At 46.0% G+C, this 17,805-nt stretch overlaps 1 protein-coding gene across 5 annotated transcripts in view; it reads right to left on the bottom strand.

Moving 5' to 3' along the window:
* The window catches only part of hhip (hedgehog interacting protein), a 236,923-nt gene extending 228,787 nt beyond the window's left edge, over positions 1-8,136 (bottom strand). For all 5 annotated transcript variants that reach the window (XM_078540822.1, XM_078540831.1, XM_078540851.1 and 2 more), the window contains exon 1: positions 7,535-8,136. In XM_078540822.1, coding sequence (XP_078396948.1) covers positions 7,535-7,801 — 267 coding nt within the window. In that variant the 5' untranslated portion in view covers positions 7,802-8,136. The remainder of the gene's footprint in view (positions 1-7,534) is intronic.
* Positions 8,137-17,805: the final 9,669 nt, after the last annotated feature.

The following is a 17,805-nucleotide window of genomic DNA, read 5'->3' as shown; positions in this document are numbered from 1 at the left end:
CATTATTATTTTTACTGAATTAGTTGATCTCTTCTGGAGCTGCTCAAAAATTTACAGGTATGTTCACTGATCCATCCCATGCTTTATGGGAAGTTTTGCTCAAAAGTAGCATGGATCAGAGAATCAGCACCACAGCCCTATCTCTGATCCATATTGCCTTCTAATGCAGCAACCTACTGCATTTTATAGCATCGGTGACTCTTGTAGAAATTGGGCTTATCTTCTTACTGCTGCTACTGGGAAGTGTTGTGATTGTGATTGAACATCCTGTGATTGGATGTTCTGCAATCTGATTAGTTGAACTGACTCCACAACATGACAGACCAACTTCACATGCTTGAAAATATTTTAGTAATATAGATACATTTTATCCTTTTTTTCCTTCCACAGGTTGTGTACTTTCTATTTCAGCAGTCACTCCAACAGAGGAAGCATTCTTCTGGAGCCCAAATATTGTCATCCTGCTTGAGAACAAAAAATGCAGTAACTGTATGAGATGGATTCTAGTAACAGGTCTGAAACCTGCATCAGGTTGGAAAATCAGTGGTGCATGCGCTAAGTTACTGACCTAAAATAAGCCCAAGTTTATTTTATATAAAATTTTCCAAAGTTGAGAGTTGGACATTATCTTCATTCTTTATATGTTTTTCTACATAATATCTAATCTCTGAAACAATGGGAATTTACAAGTCAGTTGACACCTTGTACCAATTGAACCTAAGACTATTTTCTAAATGGGGAGAGAATTCAGAAAGCTGGAGTGCAAAGGGACTTGGGAGTCCTAGTCCAGGATTCTCTTAAGGTTAACTTGCAGGTTGAGTTGGTAGTTAGGAAAGCAAATGCAATGTTGGCATTTATTTCGAGAGGACTAGAATATAAAAGCAGGGATGTGCTGCTGAGGCTTTATATGGCTCTGGTCAGACCACATTTAGAATATTGTGAGCAATTTTGGGCCCCGTATCTCAGGAAGGATGTTCTGGCCCTGGAGAGGGTCCAGAAGAGGTTCATGAGAACGATCCCAGGAATGAAAGGCTTAACAATGAGGAACGTTTGAGGACTCTGGGTCTATACTCGATGGAGTTCAGAAGGATGAGGGGGGATCTGATTGAAACTTACAGAATACTGAAAGGCCTGGATAGAGTGGACGTGGGGAAGATGTTTCCGTTAGTAGGAGAAATTAGGACCCGAGGGCACAGCCTCAGAGTAAAGGGAAGACCTTTTAGAACAGAGATGAGGAGAAACTTCTTTAACCAGAGAGTGGTGAATCTATGGAATTCATTGCCACAGGAGGCTGTGGAGGCCAGGTCATTGAGTGTATTTAAGACCGAGATAGATAGGTTCTTGATTGGTAAGGGGATCAAAGGTTACAGGGAGAAGGCGGGAGAATGGGGTTGAAAAACTTATCAGCCATGACTGAATGGCAGAGCAGACTCGATGGGCCGAATGGCCTAATTTCTGCTCCTATGTCTTATGGTCTTATGGTCTAAGCATTTGCTTAGCATCATTTTGGAATCAACTTTACCATTTACATTAAGGAAAACCAACCTTGGCATACAATGTTATCCCTGATCTTGCCGATACTATGCAGGTCGAAAAAAGTAAAATATTAGATGAGGTAAAGCTATGTGGCCAAAGCTTGACTTTTAAAAGCCCGTTGATTGTAGGATGAAGGAGACAAGGAGGTTAACGTCTTGCAGTGATAGTTAACGTACGTAATGATAGTTTTCTCTTTTCAAATAATGACTCAAATATGAATGGAAAAAAACTTTGCATTAGTTTGCTAGGCAGTTCATGGTCATCTGGTTGGGAAACTGATGCTGCAAACACAATGTTAACAGGCTGCAAAGAAAATGAGTCTTAAGCTGTAGAAATTTTCCAGTAGGATTCAGATTTCGAAATTCTTCTTTGAGTTAGTATACTTCCTTTTGCCTTTGAAAAGTATAAAAGACAAAGATGTAATGAAGCACTTGTTTTATTGCCCTTATTTTCAATGGGGACGCATATGCATGCACAAGTCATACCTTGCAGTGAATAAATTAATGGCAATAATATAATAAACCGTCAGCAACTAAATTAGCCAAATTTTTCTTTAAAAGCTGCAATTAAAAAATAATACATCAGCTTTAACATTTTACCTGGAATGTTCCTTAAAGGTATAAGAGTTTTCAAAGGCAATTAAATTTTTTTTTTTAGCATTCCTTTTATGCAAGCTATGGTTTAAAAGAAAAAGTACAGAATACAGAAGTGTTCCATCAGCATACATCTTCTGAAGCCCTTGCAAAAGATAGACAGAAGCATTATTATCTGTATCCTCAATAACTGTATTATGTAGCTTGCCATCTACATTGAGGAAAACCAACTTTGGCATACAGTGTTCTCTTATCTTGCCGACACTATGCAGGTTGAAAAAAGTAAAATATTAGATGAGGTAAATCTGCGTGACCAAAGCTTGACTTTTAAAAGATTGTAGGAGGAAGAAGACAAGGAGGTTAACGTCTCAGGAAAGGAAAAGTGGAGCAGGACCATATCAACTAAGCATCTCTTGGCATAAAACCTACCCCAAAAGCAGAGTTTTTTTTAATGTCAGGGCCAATTAGAGACTGTATAGTTTGCTTGTGGTACAAAAGATAATGGGTTGCAATCTTCCTTATGTTGGCAATAAATTATGCAAAGTACTGTGATTTGAAGTTTATGTTAGCCGGATAAAAAAAAAGTGCAATTCATTGATCGTATTTATTCCATGTCCTTTTAGTCTCAATAAGTAACTTAGCAGTTTCAGATTGCTATCAAATTACAAGATGAATCTGTACTGTATAGGTTCTAGAGTCAACCTCTGACCTGTTCAGTATATGAGATTGTGAACTGCAGTCTATTAACCTGATGCTGTTTAGCACAAATGTCCAGCATAGAAGTTATGGAGTTGTATAAAGCTTTAACACTGAAGATATTCAATAATTTCTAAAGCTATCAGAACGTAATAATATTTCCACACGACAGGTTGTTTCAAACAGTATAGACAAGTATCTCTTTTGACTGTTTCAGTGCTGCTTCATGCTCTCGTCTGCATCTGGAAAAATTTATTAATTTTGCTTCCAATTTCCACCCCTCCATCATTTTCATGTGGTCCATCACTGACACTTCCCTTCCCTTCCTTGACCTCTCAGTCTCAATTTCTGGTGATAGACTGTCTACCAATATTCATTACAAGCCTACCGACTCCCACAGCTACCTCGACTACAGCTCCTCACACCCCGCTTCCTGTAAGGACGCCATCCCATTCTCTCAGTTCCTTCGCCTCCATCACATCTGTTCTGATGATGCCACTTTCCAAAACTGTTCCTCTGACATGTCTTCCTTCTTCCTTAACTAAGGTTTTCCACCCACGGTGGTTGACAGGGCCCTCAACCGTGTCCGGCCCATCTCCCGCGCATCTGCCCTCACACCTTCCTCTCCCTCCCAGAACCATGATAGGGTCCCCCTTGTCCTCACTTATCACCCCACCAGCCTCCGCATTCAAAGGATCATCCTCCGCCATTTCCATCAACTCCAGCATGATGCCACCACCAAACACATCTTCCCTTCACCCCCCTGGCGGCTTTTTGCAGGGATCGTTCCCTCCAGGACACCCTGGTCCACTCCTCCATCACCCCCTACCCCTCTACCCCCTCCCATGGCACCTTCCCATGCAACCGCAGAAGGTGCGACACCTGCCCCTTTACTTCCCCCTCCTCACCGTCCAAGGGCCCAAACACTCCTTTCATGTGAAGCAGAGCTTCACTTGCACTTCCTGCAATTTAGTCTACTGCATTCACTGCTCCCAATGCGGTCTCCTCTACATTGGAGAGACCAAACGCAGACTGGGTGACCGCTTTGTGGAACACCTTCGTTCTGTCCGCAAGCATGACCCAGACCTCCCTGTCGCTTCCCAATTCAACACACCACCCTGCTTTCATGCTCACATGTCCGTCCTTGGCCTGCTGCAATGTTCCAGTGAAGCTCAACGCAAACTGGAGGAACAGCACCTCGTCTTCCGACTAGGCACTTTACAGCTTTCCGGACTTAATATTGAGTTCAACAATTTCAGATCATGAACTCTCTCCTCCATCCCCACCCCCTTTCCGATCCCCCTTTTTCCAGTAATTTAAAATTTTTAAAATAAATATATCTTTCTTTTCCCACCTATTTTAAAATTTATTTCGATCTATTGTTTTATCCCCATCTTTTAGCCCATTTCGATCCCTTCCCCTCACCCCACCCCCACTAGGGCCATCTGCCACTAGCTTGTCCTGCTAGATACTCTTAATGTCCCCATTGGCACATTCCTTAGATAATATCACCACCATCAACGCCCCTTTGTCCTTTTGTCTATGACATCTTTGACAATCTCTTCTTTGCTTCCACCTATCACTGGCCCCCTATCCAGCTCCACCTGTCCCATCCCCCTCTACCAGCTTATGTTTCACCTCATTTCTCTATTTCCTTAGTTCTGATGAAGAGTCATTCGGACTCAAAGTGTCAACTGTATTCCTCTCCGCAAATGCTGTCAGATCTGCTGAGTTTTTCCAGGTATTTTTGTTTTTATTTCAGATTTCCAGCATCCGCAGTATTTTGCTTTTATCTCTTTTAAGATTGTTTCATTCTTTGTGTTCTCCCCTGTATATTTAAGAGTACCGAGTCAGCACAGAACAGGTGGGTGATAATTTATAAACAAAAATATTACATGGTTGGTGCATGGATGGTCCAGATAACCAGAGGGATATGACTGAGCTTACTTATTGCCAGTGGGTATGATTTGATGCTATCACAATGGAAAACATGACTAGGGCTTGTATCTAATGCAAGGCTATTTTGATGTGTTGTCAATGGGAACAAATTTGATTCCCAAAGATGATGGTTTGGGTCATGAAAACAGCTTCATTTGGATAATTTGGAAGGCAAATAAGAATATTACTAAGGATGTAGTTGGAAACATTTTTAGGGTGAGAAATGGAAACTAAAGAGTTGCAGAGGTTCAGCTGGAGCTTCTAATTGTACAGAATTAAATAATGGGAGGGTTTCTCCCATGGAAGTGTTAGTTGGATGGGAACATAAGAATGCATCTGGATATGACAGAGTTAATTACATGCTTGTCTTATGTGCCCAGGTAGTACACAATCACAACATATTATACTTTCAAATTGATTGCATGGAACAGCACAATTTGGGTATATAGTACATTCAGGGCATTTTCTTTATGCATATCTTCTCCCTGAAGAAATAGTAGCATGAAATTCCAGTCTAGGAGGAGCCTGAAGTTTGCCTGATCAATCCCGCACCTCAGTTCAGTAAGGTTTGCCAGTACTTGGGCAGGCCATTAGATGGAGCACCACATAGAAGCTGTTGAAGAGGAAATACTGAAATTCTCTGGCTCTTTTTAACTCCCCCCTGCAGTACCATCACTCAAGTTTGGAAACCGCAAAATTGTGTCAATGTGGTCACGGGGAAGTCTGCTGCCCCAAGACTATCCCACCCACCTGGCTGAGAGATGGTTCATGGTAGACAATATCTGTGGAGAGAAATAATTAAAAAGACATTTTTTTAAACCAATTATTGGAATGATGATGGATCCATGAGATTTAATGCACAGGCAAGCAGAACAATCTACCAGTTTTATTATTTTTTGTGTTCTCTTCTGAACATTAAGTGCAAGTATCAGAGTTCTGAAATGTCATCAATGGCTTAGCTTTTGCAGGATTGTATTCCAAGAATTTTGCTTAATGCAGGCTATGAAACACTTTGAATACCCAAACTACATGCCAGCTACATTTAATAACTTATTATTCTTGCACTCATATCAACCAACCAGAAATCTGACAAAACCAATTCAACAAAAATCTGTCTGATTCCTTGAAGCATCTTACTTGTTATGCACTCACTTTTTCTGATTGCTAAATAAATGATTACAACATTTAAATCTAAAAAAAAAACCTTGTTTCCTCCAGTAATAAGTCTAATTTCCTCTTTTTGTTATTAAGTGTAACAGATGAAACCATCAAGCTGCATGTGATTAACCATAACACATTGAAAGCTACCAAAAATTCAAACATTATCCTAACATGCTTCGGAATGATTAGTGTTGCTATTGACTAATGTAAAACATGTGTGCAGTCCTTCTTTCATCTCAAAATCACTAAAAACAGAAGTAAGACTTAATAATTTGGTCCTTTCATAGTGCCAGCTTTAACACTGGATGAGTTTGTTGCTCAGTTACATTTGTATAACAAAGGCAGTTGTTAGGTTAGTGAAATAGCAAGAGCAAACAGATTAGTGTGAGGGGAACACACTTGAAAACGATCCCTTGGACAAACTTGGCTCTCAAATCATCCAAGGTGAAAAGAGCACGAAGTTGTAACTCAGCCAGACTAAATTCTCGAATAAGTTCTTCCTTGACTAGCCATGTGTTCAGACAGCAAAGTGTCCAAAACACTTGAAAGGTACTTGGGATAAAAAAAACTACAGAAAAGTACATGAAGAAGTATCATAATGCATGGCATTCCCAGAAATAGTCAAACAATATTTTCGGATTTGATTGAATGTACAAATAAAAGTGTCTCTGGGAGAAGCTCACTTTATATGTCGGCTCTGTTTACTCATTTACACCTACGGACTTTTAACCCCGACCATTTCCAAGCTAAAAACCAAATCTTTTTCCCTCTCTCAAATATTGCCGCATATGGTAGAAATAAAACTTCGATTCAGTCTACAGCTGAAAACCTGCAGTAAGGCGTTCTCGCTCATCTGGGAATAGAAATAGTAGGACAAATGCTCACTCAAAAGGCACGGACATTTGGACAGAGCTTGGACTGAAGGAGAATGATGTTCTCCAGTTTCACCCATTAGTGAACCAACTAACAAACACAATGGTGTTGTTGTTATTCTTTTGCCATAAGCAACAGGACTCTGTGTGTGGGCAGCAGTTTAGTGGGGAGGAGGATAAGTCGACCCCTTTTTGTCCTATTGATTTTTTCTATTTGCATGACTTGAGCAAATTAAATGATGCAATATGGCTTTTTGTTACAAAACAAAGTGAAAGATACCACCCAGACGCATATGTTGATTCGTAGAAGCTGTTTACATGAGAATAGAGTGAAATCTACCGTGAACCTAGCATAAAAATTCGATTCAGTCTGGGTATTTCTTATTATGTTGAGGCCAACAACGCTGGAACACGAGTTTTGAAGCGTCCCTCATCGGACCTTGACAACTACAGTGCTGCAACTGTGGAGTTTTTCAAGCAAGAACACCTGAATGTTTATTACACACACACTTTCTAACTTTAGTCCGTCAACGCGATTATGATTAGAGCTTCCTTATCATGCCTCACAAAAAGTTTTACACCCCCCTCTCAAAAATCTAACCCTAATTAAAAGGTCTTTATTATACGGTGATTGATAACTATGGGAACTGAAGTTAGTGCTGCGTGCTCAATATGATGAACGCATCATGTGCATTATACATCGCGCACTTTATTCAAACCTACACACGAAAAACTTACCTTGGGATCAACAAACTGCGGGAAGTGCCTGTTCACGGGGCAGCAGGACAGCCGGCTGTAGAGTTTATGACACATGTACCCACTGGCGTCCAGTGCCAACAGTCTTCGGTCCCTCTTCTTCAAGCGGCGCGGCGCACTCCCATCCAGGCACCTCCTCACCGGAGATTTCTCACTCCTTTCACGCGACTTTGCTTCGCTGTCAAGCATGTTGGCGGCCACCGCCAGTACCAGGATCAACTTTAACGACACTTTTGCGTTCATCTTCATCCTCCAATATTGCTATATATCTTAAATCCTCTTTTTTTTTCTGCTTCACTCAAAACAACTCATACCGTCTGAAAACAGAGATTTAGTTTCTTGTTTTTTTTAAAAAAAAGGTGCCATAAAATAAATATATTTACACGCACACACAAGTTTTTTTTTGCAATTGTTATCTGTATGTATGGAAGAGACTGAAGTGCACTGGTTGAAGCAGCAGCTGCTTGTGCTGCGAGCTGTCGGCTGTGAGGAGCAGCAGCAGCAGGCGCTCGCGCTCAGCCTGGTGCACTGTGTAGCTCCAGATGGATGTTAGCAGGTAGCTCGCGCTCGCTCACTCTCTCTCTGGGTGGCTGGGTGGCGGGCTCGCTCTCTCCCCACATGATATTCCACCCCCCACCACCTCCCAAACATAACAATCGCGTGCACGCGCGAAGCGACGTCATCGCCAGGAACCTAGCGGGGTTGGGTGCGCGCGGCGCGTGTGGCGGCTGGGCGGAGGCGCGCGCCGAGTGAAGGCGGCGGCTGAAGCAGCAGCAGCTGCTGCAGGAAACATTCAAACATTCAGCAACAAGTGCAACATAAGAATGTTACCGCAGGAATCTTTCATCTTTCCCGATTTGGTTCAAGTACAAATCATTCATAATTTCCTCCCCCCCCCCCCACCCATACCACAGTCGTGGGTTGACGGTGGGTGTTCTTTTCCCCCGTCCTTCTATAAGCTTTGGGATGAGGCTTCCTGCAAGTTCTGCTTATTTGAGGGAAGTTGCACCGCGATCCCTGAGTGTTCCCTTGTTGTTTTATAATGTTAACAGTGCCATGTGCTTACCAATGGATGCTTCGCTTTCTTGCTCTTCCTAAGTTTAATTGAACAACTACTCCCGAAGAATTTAACATCTTCCTATAGCAAGATGTATGAAACTATACGTGTATTTTTTAAAATATAAATGTATATAATAGAGATAGAAAGGGGAGGAGCCGTGAGGGGACTTACAGTGGAGTAAGGCTGTTAACTGAATTATGATTGGGGCGCGATTGGGATCTAGATGTTATTCCAAAGACCCTCATCGTGTTAGATAAGTTAAATGGGAAATTGCAAATAAATATTAGACACAAACCAGGTGGAGAACTGGTTCCAGCAATACCAGAATGAAATATGTTTATCTTGTAATGTGGTCTTTTCTGGCCAAACTCCCAATGAAAAGAGTCATCATGTTTATAAGACAAACATATTGATGCCATCAATCGTCCCAGATTTGCACCAAGTGTGGTGGCAGGCAGGAAAAAGAACGTTTTACCTGCCGGCCGCAATGGTGGCTTTCCACACCTAACACCCCAATCCCGCCTCTTTAATCATACATTCCCAGGAAACCTGCTGTTTTGATGGCAGGTGGGCTCTCATTCGCCTGCCACACCATCACCTTGCCGCTTCCTCATGCCGGGCACTATACTTAAAATGCAGCCACCCACATACCTCTCAGTGCTTCCAGCCCTGGACGGCTGTAAAGAAGACATAGTCCCGAAAGGCAAGAAAACTGCAGACCACCTGGTTTAATGACGCATCTCTTGAGCGCCTTTTGGACGCAGTGAAGGCCCGCCATGATGTCCTCTACCCCCACTTTGGCCTCAGGATGCGGAGCAACATCCCTAATCTGGCATGAGAGGTGGTGGTCATCGCCAACACCCTTCAAAAGAGGACAGCCACCGAGTGCCAAAAAAGGATGAATGATGTCCGTTCCGCCAGGGTGAATCACTTTTCTCATCACTCTCAACTCACACACTTACAAGCCCACTACACATCCACAGGGATGTCACTCACTGCCAGTTCAAGGGAATTCATCATTCACTCTCTTAGATATACCTTCATTGTCCGCATCCTGTCCATGGGATGCTGATGGCGAGGTCGGCGCTGCTGTACCAAGTGAGGATCCAGCAGTGCAACCATGCTGTGACTGATGTGCCCCATATGCAGTCCCCTGCCATGCACTAATTATCTCTCCTTGCTTTCGCAGGCACATCTGGTAACAGCAGAGGGAATCCATGACCCAGGGCCTCCAATCAAGCCCGAAGAAACCTCTGAAGAAGAATCTGAAGGCACCTTCATTGAAGACCCGTCACAGCGCTCACCCACACCCTCCACCAGCACAGAGACACACACTTCCGTGAGACCTAGCTTTAGAGTAGCTTCAGGATCACAATCTGGTGAGCACATCACACTGCCTGATCCACAGCAGGTGGTAGCAGGGACTTCCCAGGCACTTGGAGGATTGCTGGAGGCAATAAATCTGCTGAGTCCGAGTCAGATGACGAGCCTCTGGACTCAGTCATACCTCAGTTGCCTGAGCTACAAAGGCAGGCTTTGGAACATCAGGAAGGGATGTCTGCTGCACTCCTCAGATTGCAAGGCATGATGGAGAAGTCCTTCCGTCTTCGGGCTGAGGTGATAGCGCCGGCACGCCAATGCACCGAGGTCAACACTGGTAGGATGGTGGCCACCATGGAGACCTTGGTCCAGGACATCACTCCTGCACTGCTGTGCGAGCTGAACTCCATCGCTGACGCCATAGATGGCCTCCAACAGTGTGCATGCGAGAGGGGTGCTGGGCAGCTCGATCTCACTCCAGCTACCCCTTCTCCTCAAGGAGTCAGCCAGGAACCCTCGGGCACCAATAGGGATGAGGATCAGCAGGTGTACACCCTGGGGCCATCCACCCAAGTGACACTGAGAGTGTCCGGCCCATCTGAATCCCCTCTTCCTGTGACCTTAGCAGCTCCAGCTCCACAGCTGAGGAGGGTGCCACTGCCATGCAGCAGGACCCCGAAAGCAGGCCAGAGCCCTCCAGGTCTCAGTCGTCCAGAGGACGCCCACCAAGGTCATCACAGACAGGGTGTATCAGTCAGCAGGCTGTGTCCACCTCCGCTGTGGATGTCCGGGGAGCACCAAGACGTAGCGGCAGGGTTAGGATGGTTAAGAAGATGTAACTCTTTCGAGTTATCACAGTCACAGATTGTAACTCTTTCGAGTACAATCACAGTTCTTGGTTTCTGGGAGTGGGACATGAACCCACAACCCTCTGATTCAAAGGCGAGGGTGCTATGAACTGAGCCACAGCTGACACCACTGTTAAGAAGATGTATCTCTTTCAGAGTTAAAACAATAAACTAAATTAACACAATAAGGGATAAATCAGGCACAGCCCCTAAGTCAGGTCAGCTGTAAAACCAAAGGACAAAGTTTAAAGGAACCTTACAAACATTAAACCAAAATGTGATTAAAGGGGTCAACAAAACACCCCAGTCCCCGCGGTGCCCACCGGGCACGGAAGGCCTCGATGGTGCCAGCAGACACCGCGTGCTCCCTTTTTAATTTGAAACTCTTTCGAGTTATCAACAGTCACAGATTGCAACTCTTTCGAGTACAATCACAGTTCTTGGTTTCCGGGAGTGGAACATGAACCCACAACCCTCAGATTCAAAGGCGAGGGTGCTATGAACTGAGCCACAGCTGACACCTCTGTTAAGAAGATGTAACTCTTTTCGAGTCAAAACAATTTGCACAGCCTGGGCATGTGTATTAATCACTTGTACATACTGTTCACTATTGCCAATAAACTCCCAAGAATGTCTCCCTGCCTATGGCTCCTTGTTTTAATGAGCAGTGTTCATGTCACTCAGATGTGAATGCTTGGTTCCTGTACAGGATAAAGGCAGGCGTCTCAGTCCAGGGCCTCTTCCCTGTGCTTTGTGCCGCCTTCAGACCAAAGTGATGGTCTGGCTTCACACCCCATGGACACCTTACTGATCCCTGCACCTCGATGGTGCTTGTCATTGCTGCCAAAATATTGTGGGCAGGCGTCACAGAGTTCTGTCAGTCTCTCCGTGTGCTCTCAACACCTTTAAGTTGAGGCTGGCCCCAATCTCTTCAGCACCTGTGACCAGTGACGCTGTGCTCCTGAAGGGCTCAGATGCTGAATGCAGACAAGGGATCAGGTGTATTTAAAGCTTCATGTGTCTGTATGACATGAACCTGACCGCAGAGCACAAGCAAGCTGCCCTCAGCCAGACAGGAGTCAGACATTCACAGAGGCTATGTGAAGGTCTATGGAGTGTCCTCACTGCATGTCGTCATCATCCTCCTGGAATCGAGTGACTACTAGGGCCTCTACTGCTTCCCCATAACAGGAGCATTATCACAGAGGGTATGTGTGCTGCCATTAGCCAGATTGGAGTCAAATGTTCGCACCTGCAATGTGAGGATCTATGGTGTGTCCTCACTGCATTTTGTCATCATCTTCCAAAAATCTAGGAGCTATGATGGCCTCCTGAGTGCACCTGCCTCGTCTAGCCAGTGCAAAGGCCTCACTGCCATCATCCTTGCCTTCGAGGACCTCCTCACCCTCATCCCCGTTGATGTCTTCTTAATTGGAGACCTCCGGCTCCTCCATCTCCTCCTTAGCCAGCTCCTCTCCCCGTTGCAGCGGCAGGTTGTAAAGGGCGCAGCAGGCGACGATGATGCGTGACACCCTCTATGGACTATATTTCAGGGTTCACCAGATGGGTCCAGACACCAGAACCTTATTTTCAGCATCCCAATGGTCTCCTCCACCAAGGTGCGAGTTGCAGCATGAATGCAGCAAGGCCTCAGAACCTTTGTTTTGCTGCAGTCTGAGGCCCCGCCGCATTTGTGTCATCAGGCACATCCTCTGCGAGTAGCTCTGGTTCCCGAGGAGCCATCCCTGCAGCCTCTGTGGACCCTGGAAGGCATCAGGGATCTGTGACCGGCTGAGAATATAGGAGTCATGGACACTCCCTGGTAGCTGTGTGCAGACCTGCAGGATGCGTTTATGGTGGTCACACATTCAGCGAATGGAAGCCCTTGCGGCTGATATTGTTGACCACATGTTGTGACAGAGATCTGAGCACCATGTGAGCGCAGTCAATGGCACCCTGCATCTGGGCAAATCCAATCGCTCTTGAATCCTGGCTTTCCTGGTCCTGGGCAAAATGCACAAAGTTGTGTGCCCTCGCAAAGATAGCATCCGTGACCTCATGGATGCATTTGTGGGTACAGGCTTGTGATAACCCACAGAGGTCACATGTGCAGCCCTGAACAGAGCCATTGGTGTAAAAATTGAGCGCGTTGGCCACGTTCATGGCCACGGACAGTGGATGCCCTCAATGACCCGTGGCACCAAATCCTGCAGCAGCTGGCAGATGTGACCTACCAATTCCCTACACATTCTCAGTCTTCGGCGACACTGGTTCTCCGTCATCACTGGGAATGAAAGGTGACTTCTATTGACCCTGGATCTAGCTAGGCTCCGACCAGCGATAGCTCTCTGTGGCTCCTCAGCAGCGTGTGCGGGAGCCCCAGCGCCTCTTCTTCCTGAGGGCGCTGCTCCTCCCTCTGCGCAGCCAGGCACCTTCATTGCTCTCTTCTCTATCGTCACTGCTCTCTGTATGCTACAAAGGCGTACAGCTAGGTCACCAGGTTCCATGCTCCTGATGTACTCCTCCTGCAGGATAACAGAGAGAGATGCGTGTGTTAGCTTGGGTGCTCTCAGAACCTCTCTTGGTTACGTCTGAAGGCCCCTTAACACATCCTGGAGAGAACTGGCCACCACTTGGATCGTCAGAATTTAGCGCGCTGCATGGCTGCCCGAAACCCCACCCACCTCTGCCCCACTCCACCTGACTGATTGACAGCAGCTTTGACCATTGGACTGCATGCTGTGCTCTGAGCTCAGGCACAGGCATTCCCCTAACCCACACTGCAAGGCTGCACTGTTAGCTCGAACCATGGGAGAGACTGGTCCAAACCTGAATGATGACATTGCATGGAGCTGCGAGCACCTCCACCAGTGACTGCTCCATGGCCAGCTTTCGCATGGAGATTGTACAATGTGCGCAGGCATCCAATTGTTCTGCAGTTCATTAAAACACTCAGTTTGCAGTCTGTGCCCAAGCGGTGAAAAGCACCAGGGGATTTGGTGGCACTTTCATGCCTCTTGCTTGATTGAGCAGATAAGCTAGAGGCCCGATTCCATGTGGCTGTGCCTGAACTGTCTCAGCTGTGGAGGAACGGTCACTTTATACGAGGTTTCCCTTGCATAGCTGCTTTCCTCCCCCCAGCCCCCCGCACGTACTTGTGCACTACCATCAACCGCAGTGCAGCCCTTATCCCCCAAAATGCACCTCAACCGCAGTATAGCCTCCCCCCCCCCCCCCCCCCCACCCCACAACTCGCCTCAACCATAGGGCAGCCCTTGCCCCGGCACCGCACTGTCAGCCAGCTGGGAAAAAGCGACTTGCCTGTGCCCTCACCTGAATGTGCGGTGCCTCAACCTTGAAGTCCAATGGGCGAGTGCTGCGCAACATTACTGTGCACTCAATTCCAAGTTTCCCTCAAAGTGCAGCTCACCAGTTGCACACCATATATATGCTGTTGTGAAAGACATCGACATGACCTCTGATCATCTAGCATGGGGAGTTGACTCCAGTGAGCTGAGCTTATAATGATGTAGATGTTTGATATGCAATGAAGTTCCTGACATCCGACAGCGGGAAACACAGCCCGCCATTGATGAGCGGAGCGGACGATTGCAAACTGGTTTCACAACATCGTGAAACCGATTTTTGGCCTTCTCACCATATTGTCCGCTCACGCCTGGCATGACACCCAACGCCAGTGGGCACGGAAAATTCTGCCCATAGTTTATTATCATCTGCAAAGATTTTCCTGAAAACCTGCACCAAAGTAGCAGTGCATCAACTGTGTGTGCCATTCTTCAAATGAGACAATAAACAGGTCCTGTCTGCCCTCTCAAGTGGATGTAAAATATCTTACGGCACTATTTCAAAGACGAGCAGTGAAGTCAATCCTGGTGTCCTGGTCCCATTATGGTGCAAACATTTTCGAGCTGAAGTTACAGAAAAAAAAATCTACTACAAGCCATGAGATGCTCTGCTTCAGCAAAATAGGGTTCCATTATTCTATAGCAGATTTTTCCAGCAAAGTACATGCATTTACTGACTCCAGATCAAAATTTCCCAGGTCATTTACCTTTACCCTTGCTGAAACATTATTTATGCGAATTATCATGGCTAAACCCTCTTAAAATCAATGATGATCACGATTTTCCTCACTGGGCATCCGATTTCGAACCCCATCATGACCAGAAAGTTATGACACCAACACATTCCCGGGCAGCCTCAAGAGTTCTATTTCTCTTACCCAGCCAATTACTGCCCCATCTGCCTACTCTCGATCATCAGTAAAGTGATGGAAGGAGTCATCAATAGTGCTATCAAGCGGCACTCGCTTAACAATAACGTGCTCACTGATGCCAAGTTTGGGTTCCGCCAGGGCAACTCAGCTCCTGACCTCATTACAGCCTTGGTTCAAACATGGACAAAAGAGCTGAGCTCCCGAGGTGGGATGAGAGTGACTGCCCTTGACATCAAGGTCGCATTTGACCGAGTGTGACATCAAGGAGCTCTAGCAAAACTGAAGTCGATGCAAATCAGGGGGAATACTCTCCGCTGGTTGGAGTCATACCTAGCACAAAGGAAGATGGTTGTGGTCGTTGGAGGTCAGTCATCTCAGTTCCAGGGTATCACTGCAGGTGTTCCTCAGGGTAGTGTCCTAGGCCCAACCATCTTCAGCTTCTTCATCAATGACCTTCCATCCATCATAAGGTCAGAAGTGGGGATGTTTGCTGTTGATTGCACAATGTTCAGTATCATTCACGACTCCTCAGATACCGAAGCAGACCATGTCTAAATGCAGCAAGACCTGGACAATATCCAGGCTTGGGCTGACAAAGTGACAAGTAACATTCGCACCACACAAGTTTCAGGCAATGACCATCTCCAACAAGAGAGAATCTAACCATCACCCCCTGATGTTCAATGGCATTACCATTACTGAATTCCCCACTATCAACATCCTGGGGGTTACCATTAACCTAGCCATATAAATACTGTGGCTACAAGAGCAGGTCAGAGGCTAGGAATCGTGTGACGAGCAACCCACCTCCTGACTCCCCAAAGCCTGTCCACCATCTACAAGGCATAAGTCAGGAGTGTGATGGAATTCTCTCCACTTGCCTGGAGAGTGCAGCTCCACAGCACTGAAGAAGCTTCACACCGTCCGGGACAAAGCAGCCCGTTTGATTGGTACCACATCCACGATCATTCACTCCCTCCACCACTGATGCACAGTAGCAGCAGTGTGTGCCATCTACAAGATGCACTTCAGTAATTCACCAAGGCTCCTTCGACAGCACCTTCCAAACCACTACTGTCTAGAAGGACAAGGGCAGCAGATAGATGGGAATACCACCAACTGGAAGTTCCCCTCCAAGTCACTCACCATCCTGACTTGGAAATATATCGCCGTTTCTTCACTGTCGCTGGGTCAAAATCCTAGAACTCCTTCCCTAACAGCACTGTGGGTGTACTGACACCACATGGACTGTAGCGGTTCAAGAAGGCAGCTCACCACCACCTTCTCAAGGGAAACTAGGGATGGGTAATAAATGCTGGCTTAGCCAGTGAAGCGCACATCCCATGAATGAATAAAAAAAAAAACCATTGGTGGCCTTACCTTCAGCTATCTAGGTCATGTGCTTAGTGTCGAAATAGACTTTATAATGGCCCTGTGAAGTGCCTTGGGATGTTTTATTACATTAAATGGACTGTGGGGCTCCCTGTAAAGCCTGGTGCAGATGACTGCGAGAACTGCCTGAAGCAAGGTAGGCAAACAAACCTCGAAGTCCTGAGTAAAGTGTAGCTCGCCAGGTGCAAGTGGCTAATATACAGCTGTGGAGCATGTTGGCGTGCAATCACACCGACGTGCCTGGATGATCCAGCATGGGGTGTGATTCTGGTGAGCAGGGCTTACAATGAGTTGCTTAAGTATTGAAATTAGGTTCCCAACGTGCGACAGCGGGAAACGCAGCCCACCATTGACAGGCAGAGTGGACAATCGCAAACTTGTTTCACGATGACATAAAACTGATTTTTGGCCTTCTCACCATATTGTCTGTTCACGCTGCCAAACATGCCCGCTGCCAAAGGGAGCAGAAAATTCCACCCATGATGTATTCATGCTGCTACACTGCTCTGTGGAAGTGTATTTCAGCCACCACCGCAAACCAAAGGGTGGCTATTTTGTGACAATGGCTATATGCTGATAACATGGCTTATGACCCTGGTTCAAAACCTACGCACACGAGTGTAGCCTGCATAAAATGATGGCCATGCTGCCAGAAGAAATCTGACAGAGCAGACTATTGGCATTCTGAAGCCATGATTCTGGTGCCTGGACTGCCCTGGATTCCTCATAATCAATCTGGCTGCTTCACACAGTTAAGAAGGTCTCAAGACTTGTGATGATGTGCCTCATGTTGCACAACCTTGCCATCATGTGTGGTGCCATCATCTTGTCTGAGGAGCTCAGGAACAGAGGTGACAGACGAGGAAAGAAGGCTGCAACCTAGACAAACCTTTTCTGCCTGAACTGTATGCAAAGAACTAATTCAAATGCAATGTCAGTAACCTCAATTTGAATTCCTCATTCACCAACAGTGCCACACTCCTTATCTTCCTCCTGTCACTGACCATCACATTATCTTCTTGGCTGCAATGCAAAAATAAAAGCCAGCACAAAATAAGCATTCCATACCAAAGTTATAAATTAAATCCTGCCAGCTTGCATAAAAAATCAAGCTAATCACCTTTGAGCATTCCTTCTGTGTCTATTTCCATGTCCCTTTGCCATCCCTAATGCTCCTATGAAGTGTTGCTTCATTGGCTGCCGCATGGCTGGTGGAAGGCTGATGACTTCCAGTGGAAAAGACTGCAGATAGCTAGGAAGGATGACTTTGAGCAGCTCTGGACCTAGAAGGCCTAGCTCTGGACTTCACCACCTTGGCGTGGGTGGCAGCAGTCTTCCCTGACTGACTTATGGACAAGCAATAGCAAGGGGATTGGCAACTGAATGTCAACTGAAG

The sequence above is a fragment of the Cetorhinus maximus genome, chromosome 1 (genome assembly GCF_964194155.1).
Source record: "Cetorhinus maximus chromosome 1, sCetMax3.hap1.1, whole genome shotgun sequence".
Lineage (NCBI taxonomy): Eukaryota > Metazoa > Chordata > Chondrichthyes > Lamniformes > Cetorhinidae > Cetorhinus > Cetorhinus maximus.
This window is presented reverse-complemented; position numbering and strand designations above follow the sequence as displayed.